Source organism: Diadema antillarum, unplaced genomic scaffold (assembly GCF_040938485.1).
Source record: "Diadema antillarum isolate AM-2024a unplaced genomic scaffold, OU_Dant_1.0 seq00002115_RagTag, whole genome shotgun sequence".
NCBI lineage: Eukaryota > Metazoa > Echinodermata > Echinoidea > Diadematoida > Diadematidae > Diadema > Diadema antillarum.
The window spans coordinates 10,001-32,161 of record NW_027272756.1 but is presented as its reverse complement, the minus strand read 5'-3'; the positions used below and the strand labels follow the sequence as shown (position 1 = coordinate 32,161).

General features: G+C 38.7%; 2 protein-coding genes and 1 pseudogene across 2 annotated transcripts; all 3 read left to right on the top strand.

The window, feature by feature from the left end:
* The first annotated feature begins 636 nt into the window (after positions 1-636).
* On the top strand, positions 637-2,677 carry LOC139713976 (uncharacterized; annotated as a pseudogene).
* A 398-nt stretch (positions 2,678-3,075) lies between these two features.
* Positions 3,076-3,747, top strand: LOC139713975 (uncharacterized). Its single transcript, XM_071625702.1, has one exon. The coding sequence runs from the start codon at positions 3,076-3,078 to the stop codon at positions 3,745-3,747; it is 672 nt and encodes a 223-aa protein (XP_071481803.1).
* Positions 3,748-9,244: 5,497 nt separating this feature from the next.
* On the top strand, positions 9,245-9,916 carry LOC139713974 (uncharacterized). The gene has a single exon (XM_071625701.1). It carries the CDS (start codon positions 9,245-9,247, stop codon positions 9,914-9,916), a length of 672 nt encoding a protein of 223 aa, XP_071481802.1.
* The last annotated feature ends 12,245 nt before the right edge of the window (positions 9,917-22,161 follow it).

Here is a 22,161-nt window from a genome sequence, read left to right as displayed (position 1 = left end):
AGTGTGGAAAAAACGGTCACAAAAAAACACAGTGCCCAGGCAAGCAACCCAATGCAGGAACCCTCAAACCATCCCAGTAGAGTACTCTATTGTGACACAGGGAATGACAGTACACATCACACTGGAGAGTCACCCCCAATTCATCAATCGAGTAGCAAAAAGGGTTATAATGCACGTGTGGGGAACTTGAGATCACTAGCACCAACACCCATCATACTGGACAACCTGAAACCACTATTGAACCAATACCCAAACAAAGTAGCAGCAAGAATGATTCTCACAGGTTTTAGTGAAGGATTCAGATTAAACTACACAGGTCCACGTCTGCCGGTAGATCTGCCAAACTTGAAATCGGTAGAAAACAACAAAGAGGAAGCGTTGAGGAAAATAGAAAATGAAGTCAAACTGGGACGGTATATGGGCCCATTTAGTACAAGACCACTAAAAAACCTGAGATCCAGCCAAATTGGTCTAGTACCCAAAAAAAACCCTGGCAAATTTAGACTGATTAATCACCTCTCATATCCAGAGGGCTTCTCAATTAATGATTTTATTCCAGACGAGTCCTGTGCAGTAACATATACAACGTTTGATACAGCAGTCAACCTGGTAGCCTCAGCAGGCGTGGGAGTGGAAATGGCAAAGGAAGACATAGAGTCAGCATTCCGCCTGCTACCCATACACCCAGACGACTTTGAACTACTAGGTGTCAAATTCGAAGGGAAATATTATGTTGATAAGTGTCTACCAATGGGGGTCCGCTGTGCACCAGCATCCTTTGAAACCTTCTCCACATTCCTTGAATACTGTGCAAGGAGGCAAAGCCAATGTGAGAACATCATTCATTATGTTGATGACTTTTTGTGTGTAGGCTCAACCCAGAAGGGAAGAGTGCCCTGCTACAAAATGATTCAGGCCCTGCGGGATGTTTGTACCGATTTGGGAGTCCCATTAGCAAAAGGGAAATCAGAAGGGCCCACCACATGTCTGACGTTCGTGGGCCTAGAACTAGATTCGGTGAAAATGCAAGTACGGGTTCCCCTGGAGAAGATCCAGGTAATTAAACGCAAAATCAACAAGACTCGGTCAGCCAAATTGGCTACAGTTAAGGAAATTCAGTCCATAGTTGGCATGCTGAACTTCATATGCAGGGCAGTACGCCCTGGCAGGGCCTTTCTCCGGAGGCTAATAGATATGACTAAAGGACAGACCAGAGGAGATAAGCAAGTGGTCCTTTCAGAAGGGGCAAATGAGGACCTGGGAGTTTGGTTAGAATTTCTAGAAGGTTACAATGGGGTGTCTGTTATCCCACAAGAAGAATGGGTGACAGATGAGGACATAGACCTCTACACAGATGCAAGCGGGGAGATAGGCTACGGTGGCTACCTCAATGGCAAATGGTTCAATGGGAAATGGCCATCGCAGAACATAATTAGGACCACATCCATAGCATGGAAAGAAATGATCCCCATTGTGATTGCAATGATGGTATGGGGAGAGGAACTCAAAGATAGAAGGATACTGTTACACACAGACAACATGGCGGTTAAACACGCGGTCAATAAGCAAACATCCCCATGCCCACAAATAATGGCACTTCTGAGAAAGTTGGTAGTAACATGCCTAGTAAAAAACATCTCAATCAAAGCAGTCCATGTCCCCACCCAGGATAATGGCATTGCTGACTCCCTCTCACGATCCCAGGTCGATCGCTTCAGGAAACTGGCCCCAATGGCAGCGGTACACCCTACTCCAGTTCCAGCAGGGATATGGCAGATTTAGCTCAAGAAGCCCACAGACTGCTTGGACAGGCATTGGCAGAAGGGTCACACCGGGCATACCAAAGGGCGGTTAACGCATTCCAGGAATTCCGTAAAGATCACCACCTGGACCTGTCATGGCCAGCACCTACAACACAAATCATCTCCTTCATAGCTTTCCTCTCCATTAGAGGTAAAGCGACATCAACCATCTCACTTCACGTAGCAGCCCTGTCATACATGCATAAAATGCATGGCTGGGCAGACCCCACTGATCATTTTGTAATAAAGAAACTACAGGAAGGGAGCAGGAGAGACAAAAAGAAGGGAGATGATAGAAGGCCTATCACACAGGATCTACTCAAAAGGATGATCCCCTAGTACGACTGGTGTGCAAATCCCAGTATGAAGCAATAATGTTCAGGGCCGCATTTCTCCTAGCCTTCTTTGGGTTCCTACGCGTGGGGGAGTTCACAGCCCAGCAGAAACATGAGATTACAGACAAAGCACTAATCAGAGATGACATTCAGATAACCCAAACCCCAGGACAATTCATGTTAGTACGCATCAGACAATCCAAAACAGACCAATATGGGCAAGCAACCACATTGAGAATAGGAGAAAATGAAAACAAGGAGATATGCTCAGTGTCGAACATGACAGCCTTTTTACAGCTGAGGCCCCCCATGAAAGGGCCACTGTTCTGCCACACAAGTGGTTCCCCACTCACCAGGTACCAATTCAGTGCAGTTTTGCGAAAAGTGTTGGCATGCATAGGTGCAAACCCAAGCCATTATGGCACCCATTCATTCCGAATAGGAGCTGCAACCACAGCAGCCATGGAAGGGGTACCAGGGGAACAAATTATGGCCATGGGGAGATGGTGCACTGATGTGTACAGGAGGTACATACGGTAAATTTGGCAGCAACTTCTTTTAAGGAGATCAAGGCCCAGAATAATAGCAAAAGAAAAGAGAAGGAAAGAAAAGAAAAGAAAAATGGATTCTGTTGAACAAAACCCCCCCCCAAAAAAAACCAAAAAACAAAACAAAACAAAAAAAAAACAAAAGAAAAAAAAACAAACAAACAAAACAAACAAACAAAACAAAACAAAACAACAAAGAAAAAAAAAGGGAAAAAAAAGCAAAGACAAAAAAGAAGAAAAAAACAAACAAACATACAAACAAAGAAGAGAAAATAAAAGAAGAAAAAGCAGTAATAAGCCATAAGAGGCTAAATAGTGATGGTGTCAATCACATAATATGAGATCATTATAATAATCCTCTCTTTAGCAGTAGCATAATTAATTGGGGATATGATATGCACTTATATACAGATAGGCCCTCTATTACACAACAATTATGTTACGTGTAGCACAAGATACTGCCGGCTGTCTTATTTTGTCATTTCAGGGCACCCTAACATCTGGATAATGGGTGACAGCATCGTGCGCAGAGCCAAGGAGAGGGCCGCAGCAACACGCCAGCTCCAGCTAGGCACACCATACACCATCCAGTGGCATGGCCAAGGGGGCGCAAGACTTAAGGATGTGGAAAGGATGGTGAACAACGGGCTGAGGTATTCTGCTCCCCCATCAATAGTGGTGCTTCACTTGGGAACCAACAACATTGGCCAAATGGATGCATGTAGCTGCAGGGCCGCAATCAGAACAGCCCTCAGCACACTCAGAGCCAGGATGCCACAAGCTCTTATCATGTGGTCTTCCATCCTCCCTCGCCTGGTCTACCATGGGAAGCGACCAACAGGTCATACTAACCAAGATGCATTGGAAGGTGTGCGCATATTGCTTAACAACTACGCAAGACGACAGACAAAGCGCATGGGTAACGCCTCAATCATCATGCACAATATTGCCAGGAGCAATCACCAAATGTTTATCAGGGATGGCGTCCACCTGTCGGACCAGGGATCAGACATCCTAATTGCGGACCTTGCCCTGGCAATCAAGAAAGCACTATTCCAATAATAAGTCAGACTGGGATAGACCGAAGGTACACCGCTGCCCCCCTCCCCCCTCGTTCAGTATGCAGTTGCTTATGAGAATGATACACAAATAGAGGGGCCAGGGCCGCCTGGACAGTCGGTCATGCCACAATACATGGCAATACAGCCTTGAAGCATGCATGATATATTTACATCATATCATATCGTAATTTTATATACACTGTTTGTATATTTAAGGCGTTGTTACATGAACATCAAACACCCGATAAAGGATAACCTTCCTGGGGACATTGCCACTGGGGGCATAGTGGTGGAGAAGAAGTTTTACTTCGTTATAACGAAATTTCGTTATAACCGTGTTCGTTATAACGGGAGTGCACTGTATACATATTCAGACAGGAGATAGAGTGTGTACATACTCTCAAGTCTTATTGTTCATTTTTTACCCATTTTCTGTCATCAAAACATTTGGCCGTGCTAGAATTTCTGTTTCTTTCTCTCTCCCTCTGTCCCATTTACATTAAAGCACAATTAATTGGGATTGTTAACAATTGCTCAGTATGCTGTTGTACTCCTACTTTAAACGTCTTGTAGGAAATCAACTTTGCTTTCACCGCACATAGCTTCCACAGAAATGCTCTTGCTAGGGCAGTCAAACCTGCCTTAGCGGCCACCTGTCTATAGCGGCCACTGAAATATCCCCCGAGAGAAAAACCCTGTTAAAGACCCTGTGTATAGCGGCCACCTGTCTGACGCGGCCAGCGGCCACAAATTTTGTTTCCCGCGGTAGATTTTAACCTGTCTATAGCGCCCAAAGAGCCAATAATTAAGCGTGTTTTCTGCTTTGTAGCCGTGCCAGTCATTCATGGGCAACGTTCAGTAATCGCCACTGCTGTATTCATCACTCCTTCAGTCATAATAATGCACTAGTGTTAAGCTTTCTTCACGACTGTACACATGCTTATATGTACTGTGCAACAATTTCATAAACACCGGCATGGTTCAGTGCATGAAACACACGTGTGCATATGCACACACATACATGGATACCTATAGATGTATACAACGATGACACGTAGGCAATGTACACAAAGTTGGATAACCTGTCTATAGCGGCCACCTGTCTATAGCGGCCACTTTTGCTGTCTCCCTTGGGTGGCCGCTATAGACAGGTTTGACTGTACATTGTGCATGGAAATAGACAAAACTATGTCTTAGTCATAAAAATCTATCATGGGAAACACATTTTGCCTCATCTTGCCTTACTTAAGGAATGGTTCAATAAGAAATATTGCCATGGTCAGCAATGTTTCAGATGTTTTAAAGTTTATTAACGTACAATGACAATTATGAAATTGCTCATTGAAAAATGAAAATTCTATTCATGAAAGAAAAAAGAAAACCTGAAACATTTGCTCATGGGTTCCTGGATACTTCAGCCAAAATGTAACATGAATTATACTGTTTTTTCTTTCTTTCTTTCTTTTGGCAACCCAATGGTTGTAATCACTTTTGTTAAATTCTATCCTTTGTTTCAATGTCATTTCATATCACATTTTTCAACAACATCATGTCACCATGGGTCATTTTGTCAATATTAGGAGAACCCATTTATAACATGGGAATTGCTTCAATCTCGCACTTTTGTCTGGTTTCCATGTTTGAAACTTCTACAGTGGGAACTACTATAGGAAATTATGGCTGCTATATGCTTTTTGCTGACATAAAACAAATAAAGTCTTTGCCTAACTTGTTGGAGCGAATACATGTAATAATAGTACACAGCAAATCACTTTTAATATTTAACACTTGTAAATTTATCTATCATTATTTTTGCAGGTCTTTTCGACACACCTCTCTTGGCCTCTTTACCAGAGAAAGTTAGGGCCTTCCTCGCCCGCACCGTTCCTTTTCCCAGCAGACTTGGGGCTCCCGATGAGTATGCTCATATAGTTCTATCAATCATCCAAAACCCGATGATGAATGGAGAGGTCATTCGCATTGATGGAGCCCTCCGAATGCAGCCATGAAAAGCCTTGACCATTGCAATCTGACCATCAGGTGGCTTAGTGCTTTTTATAATATCAATTTTGACATCAATGACATGAACTGAAATTTTGTTGCACAATCAGGCCTCATTTCAGACATGGCTGTATAATGCACTGTGGTTGATGAGTTCTATAAAATCATGTGGCATTGATAAGTATTCAAGTGTAATCTATTTTTAAAGAAAATCATAGCCTGTGATTGTACTTCTCCGTGAGAGTTCATTACCTCCGCCAGGGAGTTGTTCTGTCTGTGTATTGTCTGTTTCCAAAATAACTGGATGAAATTTTCAGGAAAAGGTGATGACACAAAGACCAGATGATTAAATTATGGTGGTTTTACCATTATGTATTTTTAAACATTTTTTTTTCAAAGGCCTTTTTATCATTGGGAAATGGGGCCAACATTTGAGGGAATTCAAGCTATGCCATATTTGAGATGTGCATACATGCACTGAGCGTGTGCTCGAGGTGCAGCAAGAAGCTAAGGTAGAGACACTAGAAAGGATTCTTCATCATTGGGAAATTGGGCCATATTCAGCAAAAATTTTATATACAGTGTAAACTCGATATAACGAGATGGTCGGGACCGAGTCATTTTCCTCGTTATAGCCGATATCTCGTTATATCAGTAGGCATAAAAGAAGGCATAATATAAAGACATTAATTTGCACATGTGGGACTACCCATCATATTTCAATCAATACTGATAACTTGATATTGTGTGTGAGGGAATTACTCACCTTTATGGGTAAGAAGATGTTTTTCGCCAAGGAAATCTAATATCAAGAATGTGTTTCTTATTACATGTATTATGTGCATGTGGGTGGAAATGAGCTGCTTGGTGGAGGTCTGCTCTCGCTGAGTGTTTTCCTAGTTATTATGGTGTGTTTTAACAGAATTTCATCCCACTGCATAAAAATGTAATGTTTGTGTGGTATGCAACTTATTTCGGAAGTCTCAATAGAGACTACAGTACAATGTATTTGAGTAATAATATGAGAGATGCCCCTCATGTAATCCAGCAAATGCATTCTCATTCATTCCAGCTTCTGTAGTAACTCTACAAGGTCCCAGGATTGTTTTCTTGGATTACATGTAATTTCTTTTTCTCTCGGGTACTGTCCTTTCTTGGAATTCTTGCATATTTTTAGGTAAGCATGATTTCTTGGTATGGACTGGATGTTTTCTTTATATTCCCTGTCATATTCCGCACACAATTGATAGAATAACCCTGCGGAAAATCCCTGCAATGATAGATAAATTGTATGTTGGTAAGATGAAGTCTCATGTTTGCATCTTTGTGTGCATTCTCTGCTAATTTGTGGACATGGAGGGAAATGAATGTCTAATTATGTATTTAAAAAAATCAGCTATAAATAAAACAACAAAAACCCCTGAGAGGGTATTTGTCCCCATATTGGAAATAATGTTTGCTTTATTTGTGTATGTACAGTCAACCTTGCCAACCTTGCCAACCTTGCCTAAGTCAAATCTGTTTGGACTGAAGAAATGGCTTCGACTTAGGAAAATTTTACTTATGAGGGATAAATCACCAGAATACAAAGAGGACTGGGAAAAAACCTTCAGCAAGGTCGACTGTATCTGTTATGTTTTCAAAAACACACAAATCATCACATTTTTATCTTCAGACATGCACACACTCACTAGAATATGTTGTATATCAGACTTCTGCTACTCCATTCATTTTGAAGAATGACATAGACCTCTTGTGCTGAATTTCTCTGATTTTTAGTAATCGGTAGAACTGTGTGCATTCAGTATCTGAGTGCCACTTCTCTATGATGGTTACTGTTACTAATATAAATTGTGTTCAAGAAAAAGAACACAAACACTCACACACAACATAGTGCAGTACAAACACATTCGGGTTGTTTAGTTTTATCATTTATATTGATTGACTGTGATAATCATATGAATTATTGTGGGGTCATAATAGTCTCTATACATCTCCACAGTATCATTTCAAAATATGTTTAAAAAAAAAAAAAGCTTACATATATGCAAATATGCGTAAGCCCTTTTAACTCGATATTTAATTGTTGTTAAGAGGATCAAAATGGCTGATATAAAAATGTGTGGGATTGAAGGTTGAATATGTTCCCACATTGTCTGTTATACAACAGAGTTTATTTTCAGCTAGTTATGGTAGTATAATACAATATGATATAAAAATAGACATCTCTCAATCAGTTTATCTCAAACTCAGTGATGGTATGGTTTTACGGTTACTGACTTGGGGTTAACAAATCGTACAAACATTATGTGCAGTACTTACAGTGAATATATAATACAACTTATCATGCTCAACACAATCTTACAGTCGGAGGTGTAAAAGGTTAGTGAGAATATGGCAAGTTAAGGCCTACAATCTCGTCATTGCATTCAAAGAGCACACTTATGGTGATAACACACATCATACACAATGTAGTATCAGTAAGAACTATTCCATCAATCAATGTACATGCACTGCACAGACAATTCAGGGGTTACATCAGCAATACAATGAACAGGGGAACCTTACTATAACATGCTCCTTTGGACCACTGAATTTCTTTGTTATATCAGGGATAAAAATTAAACAATATTAATAAAATTACCTTGTACGATTTGTACCGGGTAACCCAGCATATCTAGCATTGTTAAAGAAAGGTTCCACTGTACATATATTATCTAATTAACCTTGAGGAGCTCCTGTTCGTGGCCTGGCGGATAAGAAAATAGACTTGATCTGAGGTACATGGTTCAAGTCCCCTAGCTGTGGTTGGTGTGCCTCTAAACGAAGAACTTTATCCTTAATATTGTCTGGTCAATCAAAGGGGACTCAAAGCTTTCAGTCACATGGTAGCTGCTCTACAAGCCTTCAACTCAGCAGCCAAGTCTCACAAATCATGATACAAATTCTTTGTTCATGAAGTTTGAGTAATTCATGATAAAGACTGGATCTAGAACAGCATGATCATACACTGTCTAAGAACATTCCAAGCACTACAAGAGCTACCACTGGTGGTATACAATATAGAGATTCTGATTTAGAATTTAGGTATTTACGCATATCTCCTACACACGGAAATAAAATCTTAGTTCTGATGATGCATACTAGGTCAACTGCTCACAGATCAAAATTTTCCTAACATGGAACAGGAGATATAAATTAAACAACAAATGGCAATAAAAATCATGCAGTCCACGTATAACATCCAAATAATTACCTCCTCAAAGTCAAAGCAATGAAACGGCATCTGGAGGAAATAACCTTGATTATTCAACACCCTACACTGAGCAAAGTAAGTTGCCCTGCACACCCATCTCCCCCATAATCCAAAGAAGAGAAAATAAAAGAAGAAAAAGCAGTAATAAGCCATAAGAGGCTAAATAGTGATGGTGTCAATCACATAATATGAGATCATTATAGTAATCCTCTCTTTAGCAGTAGCATAATTAATTGGGGATATGATATGCACTTATATACAGATAGGCCCTCTATTACACAACAATTATGTTACGTGTAGCACAAGATACTGCCGGCTGTCTTATTTTGTCATTTCAGGGCACCCTAACATCTGGATAATGGGTGACAGCATCGTGCGCAGAGCCAAGGAGAGGGCCGCAGCAACACGCCAGCTCCAGCTAGGCACACCATACACCATCCAGTGGCATGGCCAAGGGGGCGCAAGACTTAAGGATGTGGAAAGGATGGTGAACAACGGGCTGAGGTATTCTGCTCCCCCATCAATAGTGGTGCTTCACTTGGGAACCAACAACATTGGCCAAATGGATGCATGTAGCTGCAGGGCCGCAATCAGAACAGCCCTCAGCACACTCAGAGCCAGGATGCCACAAGCTCTTATCATGTGGTCTTCCATCCTCCCTCGCCTGGTCTACCATGGGAAGCGACCAACAGGTCATACTAACCAAGATGCATTGGAAGGTGTGCGCATATCGCTTAACAACTACGCAAGACGACAGACAAAGCGCATGGGTAACGCCTCAATCATCATGCACAATATTGCCAGGAGCAATCACCAAATGTTTATCAGGGATGGCGTCCACCTGTCGGACCAGGGATCAGACATCCTAATTGCGGACCTTGCCCTGGCAATCAAGAAAGCACTATTCCAATAATAAGTCAGACTGGGATAGACCGAAGGTACACCGCTGCCCCCCTCCCCCCTCGTTCAGTATGCAGTTGCACAAATAGAGGGGCCAGGGCCGCCTGGACAGTCGGTCATGCCACAATACATGGCAATACAGCCTTGAAGCATGCATGATATATTTACATCATATCATATCGTAATTTTATATACACTGTTTGTATATTTAAGGCGTTGTTACATGAACATCAAACACCCGATAAAGGATAACCTTCCTGGGGACATTGCCACTGGGGGCATAGTGGTGGAGTGGAAACTCGGTCGCACAAGCGCAGTATAGTGGGCCATAGGGGAATTTTTTCCAGCGTAGTACACACACACAATATTAGCTATAAACGCCATTGCAACTTGCTGGTTTTTCGCCCCTATCACCGCTGTTCCACCAGTGGCAATTTTCAGCCCAATTTTATTCGTAGAATAACTTAAAGCCAAAGCATAGTTTAAGGACTTTTTAAAAAACAAAATCCCTAATTGGTTCTAGTGTATAGAGTTTTATGAGTTCTTATAGTCCGGTGAATATGTGATTATTTAAGGTTCATAAAATGTAATATCTCGAGGGGACCTTGAGATTCTTTCTAAAGGATTATATACAGAGCTCCCTCTAGGGGCCATTTAGTGATTATTCAAACCCTGTTATTTAAAGTTACTACAAGTGTTTAATCTTATTTTTTGGTTCTGGACACTTATTTGGAATGTGGATTATTTAGTTTAGAAAGGAGGAGAAAAATTCACCCTTTCAAAACAGAACTATATTTTGGCTTTAATAATGGACAAACTGAATGCATGGTGGCCCAGAGAGAGACTGGTGCTCCTCAACTTATTTGTTTAGGAATCAATGGTTGGTTTTAATATACTATTTGTATACTTTATTATAGTAACGATTTAAGGTATTTAAATAGAAAGGAAAACTGCCCCATTAAGGAAGGCAAAAAAAAAATTGGGTGGAAGGTGGCATTAAACTTCTCTGGGCCCCTATACTTCATAAAGAATAAAAGCTAGCACCATCCCGTTGGCGTAATTGCGTGCTGGGACGAGGTACAATCGCCCAGCAAGTGACTACACAACCCAAAACCGAGACAAATACGTTTTACTATGGTGTCAACAATTATTCATTTATTCAAATGCTCCAACTGGTTTAAGCTCTACCTTTAATGGTAGTTTTGATAACATTGATGAGAAGTGCAAAATGATTACATTAGTGCTGAGCTTGAAATGCCCGTCCATAGATGATGTTTTAAATCTAACTGGCCGTGTTATCAGCAGTGAGCCAAAGATAAAATGTTGATCATTACAGCATATTATTGAGTGAGCAATGAGCATATGGTTTAGTGCTCAAACATTGTTTAGTGAGCATATTGTTTAGTCCAACTTATGTGTTCAAACGTATTGTTAGCGTTTATTGTCAAACATGACAATTTGTGTATACTATGTGAGTTACATTCAAGCATTGACTGCGGGCAGAAATAAACCATCAAGCAATGGCAACCAAGGGTCCACAGTGCTTTCTTTACAAAATAGCGTTTAAAACTGTCAAATTGAGAAGAAATTCACCAACGGTAGATTGTACGAGTTGTGCTTATTATGATCTGAGTAGACTTCGTTACCGTTGCGCGCTTATTGGCATCTTTTTGCAATAAAACGTCAATCGCCACTTTTTTTTTTAAATTTTGAATGGGAGTTTGCTTGAATGACCTGTAACAAGGACAGTTCGATTTCCAATTGTTACGGCAATCTAAAGTAGTTTGGAGAAAGTAGCACAATTTCGAATTTTAAGAATGTAGACTCATTACACGGAATTATATCGTTTTAAAACATTATCGTGGCCCAAACCTATTTTGATCGAAATCGGCGGGATTGTTACAAATCACTTACAATACATTGCGTCATTAGTAGTAATGACGCAAAGATGAGAAACCATAGGACACGCAATTAAAGATAGAGAAGAAAAAAGGCATTTCATTCGTTCTATTTACTTTCAAATACTTTGGTACTTGTGACAAACTGCAATAGATTATCAAGCATCTTATCTTGGTCATTTATAATTCATTTGCATTCATAACACACTATTTTTTGAAAATTAATTATTTCGTTTACGTTGCACGAAAATTTGACGGTTTTCGGTTGGAAACGGTTTCAAACCCGTTTTCAATGTATTGCCCGATTAACCCAATAACGGATTTTTGTCATTTTGTCGAAAATTTCATTATGCGCTAATCCGATTTTATCACCGTTATAATACCGAGAGTCATTACACAGACTAATATCGTTCTAAAAAACATGACCATGAGCCAAAAATTGTCTTCTTTAATCTTGATTTGTGGAAAAACATACTATAAAATCACTATTTTCTTGTATTCACGCAGTTTCTTTGAAACTTGTGAATTGCATCATAAGAAATTAAAACAAAATTCACAATTCACTGATTTAGTTCCTTTCAACAAAGAAGAAAGAGCTTTGTACCTAATTTACAAAATTTGCGGTGAGTGAAAATATTGTTACATATAATCTACTAAAGGCCTATATTGCGTCATTGGTAGTAATGACGCAAAGATAAGAATCAGGCATCTGAAATTTGTCATCTGAAATTGGTCATTTGTCATTCGCGAATTCATAGCGTTCTGTTCTTGATAATCAGTTATTTTGTATACCTTGCACGAAATTATAACGGTTTTACACGAAATTATAACGGTCTTACGCGTTGGTAACGGGTTCAAACCCGTTTTCAATATGATGTACAATTGCTCATTTGTCATTCACTTTAATTCATAGCATTCTTGATTTGGGAAATCAGACTATAGAATCACTATTTTCTTGTATTAGCGCACTTTCTTTTAAACTTGTGATTTTCATTTTAAGAAATGAAATCAAGATTCACAATTAAATGTTTTGTTTCATTTGAACAAAATAGATTTGCGATCAGATTGACAAAATTGGCGAGATTGCACGAATATTTGACGGTTTTACGTTAGAAACGGTGTAAACCCGTTTTCAATGTAATGTACGATTTCCCAATAATGGATTTCTTTTTTTTTTGACCGAGTAACAAAGTAGAAAAATTGACAGAACGAATCAAAGGAATTTTCTCTCCTTAAAGAGTCTGTACAGTACTCATTGAGGTGGGAATTCATGCTTTTACATTTCTAAGTGAGATAATGAGAAACCTCTTATTAGATGATATGAAAGAGCATGTAATTTCAAGGATTCAACGTTTATTTGATGAAAATCCTTTTTGAAAGGGCTGAGATATCCAAAAAAGTGATAATCATAAAAGACTACAGGCCACGTTTTTACTTAGGATCTCTTTGTTTCACCTTGTTTTTGGATATCTCAGCCCTTTCAAAAAAGATTTTCATCAAATAAACTTTTGATACACCTTAGAATTGCATGCTCTTTGACATCTCATAGAGTGATTTCTGAATATCGTGCAAAACGTTAAAAGCTAAAGCCTCACCTCGACCAGACACACCCTTAAAGGAACACATCGAAAATGCTTGCTCGATGTTTATGTCTTTTTCGTTATTACCGTCAAATATAAAATCTGCAGGAAATTCAGGGAAAGTTTTATAAAACGCTAATTCCATTACATTACTGTTATATCAAACTCCCTTACGCAAGTATGGAAAGTACAAGTTTCGAAAGAAAAAGTGTTTGAAACTGTCAAATTGAGAAGAAATTCACCAACGGCAGATTATACGAGTTGTGGTTATTATGATCTGAGTAGACTTCGTCACCGTTGCGCGCTTATTGGCATCTTTTTGCAATAAAACGTCAATCGCCACTTTTTAAAAAAAAATTTGAATGGGAGTTTGCTTGAATGACCTGTAAGTAGGCCAGTTCGATTTCCAATTGTTACGGCAATCTAAAGTAGTTTGGAGATAGTAGCACAATTTCGTATATTAAGAATGTAGACTCATTACACGGAATTATATCGTTTTGAAACATTATCGTGGCCCAAACCTTCTATTTTGATCGAAATCTGTACCAGTTTCTTTTAAACTTGTCAATTCCATTTTAAGAAATGAAATCAAAATTCACAATTAAATGTTTTGTTTCATTTGAACAAAATAGCTTTGCGATCAGATTGACAAAATTGGCGGGATTGTTACAAATCACTTACAATACATTGCGTCATTAGTAGTAATGACGCAAAGATGAGAAACCATACGACACGCAATTAAAGATAGAGAAGAAAAAAGGCATTTCATTCGTTCTATTTACTTTTAAATACTTTGGTACCTGTGACAAACTGCAATAGATTATCAAGCATCTTATCTTGGCCATTTATCATTCATTTGCATTCATAACACACTCTTTTTTGAAAATTAATTATTTCGTTTACGTTGCACGAAAATTTGACGGTTTTCCGTTGGAAACGGTTTCAAACCCGTTTTCAATGTAATGCCCGATTTACCCAATAACGGATTTTTGTCATTTTGTCGAAAATTTCATTATGTTTTAATCCGATTTTATCACCGTTATAATACCGAGAGGCATTACACAGACTAATTTCGTTCTAAAACATGATCGTGAACCAAAAATTGTCTTCTTTAATCTTGATTTGTAGAAAGACATGCTATAGAATCACTATTTTCTTGTATTCACGCAGTTTCTTTGAAACTTGTGAATTGCGTCATAAGAAATGAAAACAAAATTCACAATTCACTGATTTATTTCCTTTCAACAAAGAAGAAAGAGCTTAGTACGTAATTCACAAAATTCGCGGTGTGTGAAAACATTGTTACATATGATCTACTATAGGCCTATATTGCGTCATTGGTAGTAATGACGCAAATATAAGAATCAAGCATCTGAAGTTGGTCATTTGTCATTCACGAATTCATAGCGTTCTGTTCTTGATAATCAATTATTTTGTATACCTTGCACGAAATTATAACGGTTTTACGCGTTGGTAACGGGTTCAAACCCGTTTTCAATATGATATACAATTGCTCATTTGTCATTCACTTTAATTCATAGCATTCTTGATTTAGAAAATCAGGCTATAGAATCACTATTTTCTTGTATTAGCGCACTTTCTTTTAAACTTGTGATTTGCATTTTAAGAAATGAAATCAAGATTCACAATTAATTGTTTTGTTTCATTTGAACAAAATAGATTTGCGATCAGATTGACAAAATTGGCAGGATTGCACGAATATTTGACGGTTTTACGTTAGAAACGGTGTTAAACCCGTTTTCAATGTAATGTACGATTTCCCAATAATGGATTTCCTCTTTTTTTTGACCGAGTAACAAAGTAGAAAAAATTGACAGAACGAATCAAAGGAATTTTCTCTCCTTAAAGAGTCTGTACAGTACTCATTGAGGTGGGGATTCATGCTTTTTTACATTTCTAAGTGAGATAATGAGAAACTTATTAGATGATATGAAAGAGCATGTAATTTCAAGGATTCAACGTTTATTTGATGAAAATCGGTTTTGAAAGGGCTGAGATATCCAAAAAAGGGATAATCATAAAAGACTGCAGGCCACGTTTTTACTTAGGATCTCTTTGTTTCAATTTGTTTTTGGATATCTCAGCCCTTTCAAAACCGATTTTCATCAAATAAACTTTTGATACCCCTTAGCTTAGAATTGCATGCTCTTTGACATCTCATAGAGTGATTTCTGAATATCTTGCAAAACGTTAAAAGTTAAAGCTTCACCTCGACCAGAACTGTACACACCCTTAAAGGAACACATCGAAAATGCTTGCTCTATGTTTGTGTCTTTTTCGTTATTACCGTCAAATATAAAATCTGCAGGAAATTCAGGGAAAGTTTTATAAAACGCTAATTCCATTACATTACTGTTATATCAAACTCCCTTACGCAAGTATGGAAAGTACAAATTTCTAAAAAAAAGCGTTTAAAACTGTCAAATTGAGAAGAAATCCACCAACGGCAGATTGTAAGAGTTGTGGTTATTATGATCTAAGTAGACTTCGTCACCGTTGCGCGCTTATTGGCATCTTTTTGCAATAAAACGTCAATCGCCACTTTTTTTTTTAAATATTGAATGGGAGTTTGCTTGGATGACCTGTAAGTAGGACAGTTCGATTTCCAATTGTTAGGGCAATCTAAAGTACTTTGGAGAAAGTAGCACAATTTCGTATATTAAGAATGTAGACTCATTACACGGAATTATATCGTTTTAAAACATTATCGTGGCCCAAACCTTCTATTTTGATCGAAATCTGTACCAGTTTCTTTTAAACTTGTCAATTCCATTATAGGAAATGAAATCAAAAATCACAATTAAATGTTTTGTTTTATTTGAACAAAATAGCTTTGCAATCAGATTGACAAAATTGGCGGGATTGTTACAAATCACTTACAATACATTGCGTCATTAGTAGTAATGACGCAAATATGAGAAACCATACGACACGCAATTAAAGATAGAGAAGAAAAAAGGCATTTCATTCGTTCTATTACTTTTAAATACTTTTTTACTTGTGACAAACTGCAATAGATTATCAAGCATCTTATCTTGGTCATTTATCTCTCATTTGCATTCATAACACACTCTTTTTTGAAAATTAATTATTTCGTTTACGTTGCACGAAAATTTGACGGTTTTTCCGTTGGAAACGGTTTCAAACCCGTTTTCAATGTAATGCCCGATTTACCCAATAACGGATTTTTGTCATTTTGTCGAAAATTTCATTATGGGCTAATCCGATTTTATCCCCGTTATAATACCGAGAGTCATTACACAGACTAATTTCGTTCTAAAACATGATCGTGAGCCAAAAATTGTCTTCTTTAATCTTGATTTGTAGAAAGACATGCTATAGAATCACTATTTTCTTGTATTCACGCAGTTTCTTTGAAACTTGTGAATTGCGTCATAAGAAATGAAAACAAAATTCACAATTCACTGATTTATTTCCTTTCAACAAAGAAGGAAGAGCTTTGTACCTAATTCACAAAATTCGCGGTGTGTGAAAACATTGTTACATATGATCTACTACAATCCTATATTGCGTCAATGGTAGTAATGACGCAAAGATAAGAATCAAGCATCTGAAATTGGTCATTTGCCATTCACGAATTCATAGCGTTCTGTTCTTGATAATCAATAATTTTGTATACCTTGCACGAAATTACAACAGTTTTAGGCATTGATAACGGGTTCAAACCCGTTTTCAATATGATATACAATTGCTCATTTGTCATTCACTTTAATTCATAGCATTCTTGAATTGGAAAATCAGGCTATAGAATCAATATTTTCTTGTATTGGCGCACTTTCTTTTAAACTTGTGATTTCTATTTTAAGAAATGACATCAAAATTCACAATTAAATGTTTTGTTTCATTTGAACAAAACAGATTTGCGATCAGATTGAATAAATTGGCAGGATTGCACGAATATTTGACGGTTTTACGTTAGAAACGGTGTCAAACCGGTTTTCAATGTAATGTACGATTTCCCAATAATGGATTTTTTTTTTTTGACCGAGTAACAAAGTAGAAAAAATTGACAGAACGAATCAAAGGAATTTTCTCTCCTTAAAGAGTCTGTACAGTACTCATTGAGGTGGGGATTCATGCTTTTTTACATTTCTAAGTGAGATAATGAGAAACCTCTTATTAAATGATATGAAAGAGCATGTAATTTCAAGGATTCAACGTTTATTTGATGAAAATCGGTTTTGAAAGGGCTGAGATATCCAAAAACAAGGGAAATCATAAAAGACTGCAGGCCACGTTTGGATCTCTTTGTTTCACCTTGTTTTTGGATATCTCAGCCCTTTCAAAACCGATTTTCATCAAATAAACTTTTGATACCCCTTAGCTTAGAATTGCATGCTCTTTGACATCTCATAGAGTGATTTCTGAATATCTTGCAAAACGTTAAAAGCTAAAGCCTCACCTCGACCCGAACTGTATACACCCTTAAAGGAACACATCGAAAATGCTTGCTCGATGTTTATGTCTTTTTCGTTATTACCGTTAAATATAAAATCTACAGGAAATTCAGGGAAACTTTTATAAAACGCTAATTCCATTTCATTACTGTTATATCAAACTCCCTTACGCAAGTATGGAAATTACAAGTTTCTAAAGAAAAAGCTTTTAAAACTGTCAAATTGAGAAGAAATTCACCAACGGCAGATTGTACGAGTTGTGGTTATTATTATCTGAGTAGAATTCGTCACCGTTGCGCGCTTATTGGCATCTTTTTGCCATAAAACGTTAATCGCCACTTTTATTTTTAATTTTGAATGGGAGTTTGCTTGAATGACCTGTAAGTAGGGCAGTTCGATTTCCAATTGTTACGGCAATCTAAATTACTTTGGAGAAAGTAGCACAATTTGGTATATTAAGAATGTAGACTCATTACACGGAATTATATCGTTTTGAAACATTATCGTGACCCAAACCTTCTATTTTGATCGAAATCTGTAGCAGTTTCTTTTAAACTTGTGAATTCCATTTTAAGAAATGAAATCAAAATTCACAATTAAATGTTTTGTTTCATTTCAACAAAATAGCTTTGCGATCAGATTGACAAAATTGGCGGGATTGTTACAAATCACTTACAATACATTGCGTGATTAGTAGTAATGACGCAAAGATGAGAAACCATAGGACACGCAATTAAAGGGGAAAGCTAGTAACTGATCAGTGGGAATCAGTGGAAATGCTGGGAGATGATTGTTCCAATCCTTATGGGATTCATTCAAGAGTTCATTGTATATCTATTGTTGTGTGAAAATGATTTGCTTCAGAATGGTCTCATATTCAAGTAATGTGCAGTTGAATGCTTTCTGCTTAGCGTCCCTGGTCAGTGACGGAGCATTAATCTGCACATTACTTGAATATGAGACCGTTCTGAAGCAAATCCTTTTCACACAACAATAGATATACAATGAACTCTTGAATGAATCCCATAAGGATTGGAACAATCATCTCCCAGCATTTCAACTGATTCCCACTGATCAGTTACTAGCCTTCCCCTTTAACGGTAATAACGAAAAAGACATAAACATCGAGCAAGCATTTTCGATGTGTTCCTTTAAAGGTGTGTACAGTTCTGGTCGAGGTGAGGCTTTAGCTTTTAACGTTTTGCAAGATATTCAGAAATCACTCTATGAGATGTCAAAGAGCATGCAATTCTAAGCTAAGGGGTATCAAAAGTTTATTTGATGAAAATCGGTTTTGAAAGGGCTGAGATATCCAAAAACAAGGTGAAACAAAGAGATCCTAAGTAAAAACGTGGCCTGCAGTCTTATGATTATCCCTTTTTTGGATATCTGAGCCGTTTCAAAACCGATTTTCATCAAATAAACGTTGAATCCTTAAAATTACATGCTCTTTCATATCATCTATATCATCTAATAAGAGGTTTCTCATTATCTCACTTAGAAATGTAAAAAAGCATGAATCCCCACCTCAATGAGTACTGTACAGACTCTTTAAGGAGAGAAAATTCCTTTGATTCGTTCTGTCAATTTTTTCTACTTTGTTACTCGGTCAAAAAAAAAAATCCATTATTGGGAAATCGTATATTACATTGAAAACGGGTTTGACACCGTTTCTAACGTAAAACCGTCAAATATTGTGCAATCCAGCCAATTTTGTTATTCTGATCGCAAATCTATTTTGTTCAAATGAAACAAAACATTTAATTGTCAATTTTGATTTCATTTCTTAAAATGGAAATCACAAGTTTAAAAGAAAGTGCGCTAATACAAGAAAATAGCGATTCTATAGCCTGATTTTCCAAATCAAGAATGCTATGAATTAAAGTGAATGACAAATGAGCAAGTGTACATCATATTGAAAACGGGTTTGAACCCGTTACCAACGCGTAAAACCGTTATAATTTCGTGCAAGGTATACAAAATTATTGATTATCAAGAACAGAACGCTATGAATTCGAGAATGGCAAATGACCAATTTCAGATGCTTGATTCTTATCTTTACGTCATTACTGCCAATGAATCAATATAGGCCTATAATAGATTATATGGAACAATGTTTTCACACACCGCGAATTTTGTGAATTAGGTACAAAGCTCTTTCTTCTTTGTTGAAAGGAAATAAATCAGTGAATTGTGAATTTTGTTTTCATTTCTTATGACGCAATTCACAAGTTTCAAAGAAACTGCGTGAATACAAGAAAATAGTGATTCTATAGCATGGCTTTCTACAAATCAAGATTAAAAAAGACAATTTTTGGTTCACGATCATGTTTTTTAGAACGAAATTAGTCTGTGTAATGACTCTCGGCATTATAACGGTGATAAAATCGGATTAGCCCATAATGAAATTTTCGACAAAATGACAAAAATCCGTTATTGGGCAAAGCGCCGCACGGCCGCAAACATGCTGCATCAAACCAGGAAGACACGCCCTCCATTTTGCGATAGTCACCTGGCAGGCGGCAGACGACAGCCGCCCCCGCCGGAACTCCGGGGGAGCAGAGGGGCGAGCACCGCCGTCACTTCGGCAGCTGCACGCTCCTCGTGTGCCAACGGCCAAAGCTGGACCTTTTCTTCTTCTTCTTCTTCTTCTTCTTCTTTTTTCTTTTGGTGGGGGTTGTTTTGCTTTCGTTTTTCTCCCCGTCGTCCACTTTGACATATTTTTTTTTCTTTTCTTTCAGCAGGAGGAAAGCTGGTCGAGTCCTGACCTGACCAACTGATTGCTAGGGGACACGCCCGACGCATCTCCGGTCACACACGGACATGCCAAGCGTCGACGCCTTCCCTTCGTCTCCTCGTGGGCTGTTTTCAGGACGTGGGCTTTCCAGCGGAACGGTTGCTGCCTCGCCTGCCGGAACTCCGGGGGAGCTTCCTGTACAACACCGCTGTCTTTTTCGGCAGCCCCGAACTTTAATACATGTTTCTTTTCTGGCCACTCCGGTGCCGGGATGGTGCCCGATTCGACTTTAATTTATTCCCACAAGACTGCAAGGCAACAGCCAGAGACACACATACAACGCACACACACACACACACACACACACAGAGCAAAGAAGAGCAACAAAAAGAACAAAGACAGAACACAGACTGCAGAGTTTCATCTCCTCGTGGTCCGATTCATCGCAAGCAATCGAGAGGAACGCTATGAGCCACAACTCCGGGTAGGGAGCTGAGGGACAACAGATGGGAGCTCGCCTCTTCGTGCACTCTCTTCCACCCCGTCGGCTTTTCAGCGGGACGTTGACCGTCTGTCCCGCCGGAACTCCGGGGGAGCTAACGGTGCAAGCACCCAAGCACCGTTGTCCTTTCGGGGACACTACACTTTCTCTTCTGGCCACTCCGGTGCCGTAATGGTGCCCGATTCGACTTCAACGTTCCCACACGAACACAGACAGACATCCACACACACAACGCACGCACGCACATGCACACACACACACACACACACACACACAGCAAAGAACAGCAACAACAAGAACAAAAAAAAAAAAAAAAAAACCAGAACACAGACAACGAAAGTTTCATATCCTCGTGGTCCGATTCGTCAGCTTCTCTTCTGGCCACTCCGGCGCCGTACTGGTGCCCGATTCGACTTCAACGTTAGTACACGACCACAGACAGACATCCACACACAAAACGCACACACACACGCACACCCACACACACTCACACACAGAGCAAAGAAGAGCAACAACAAGAACAAAAACAGAACACAGACAGTGGAATAGCGAATTGTTCATGGGAAACCAGCTCTGAGGAGGTCTTTAGAAAACTTGATTGACCTCAGTTACACCAGATTTTTTTCACAGGTCCTCCTGCGGAATGTGTATATAAACTGTCTCATGTTTATACTTTATGAGAAATTCTCATTTGTCGACGAAGTGTCGTCAAGAGTAACTCCTTTCAAGACTCCGAAAGTGTCGTACAGCCTTTTATCAAAAATCCTTTGTTTATGCAGGCTCAGAAAACTGGAATAAGCTCCCCGAACCTGCCCACTTTATAGATAGCATAGCATCATTTAAATACTACCTTAAACACACATAAAGGGGTTGCTTATTCCCTGTCCCTGATCAATTGACGAGCACCCACTGTTGGAGTATCTCATCACCTCTCCTCTCCCATCTCTTCTCTAAAGTACATGCGCTTGGGCCACAATATTGAAAGGAAGCAAACATTTTATCCCTGTAAGGAGCAGATGTTGCACGATTGAATGAACGGATTCTAAAATATGTCGAGGGCAATTAAAAGCATTGCACTGACAACTAAGGGGACCCCTGTTCA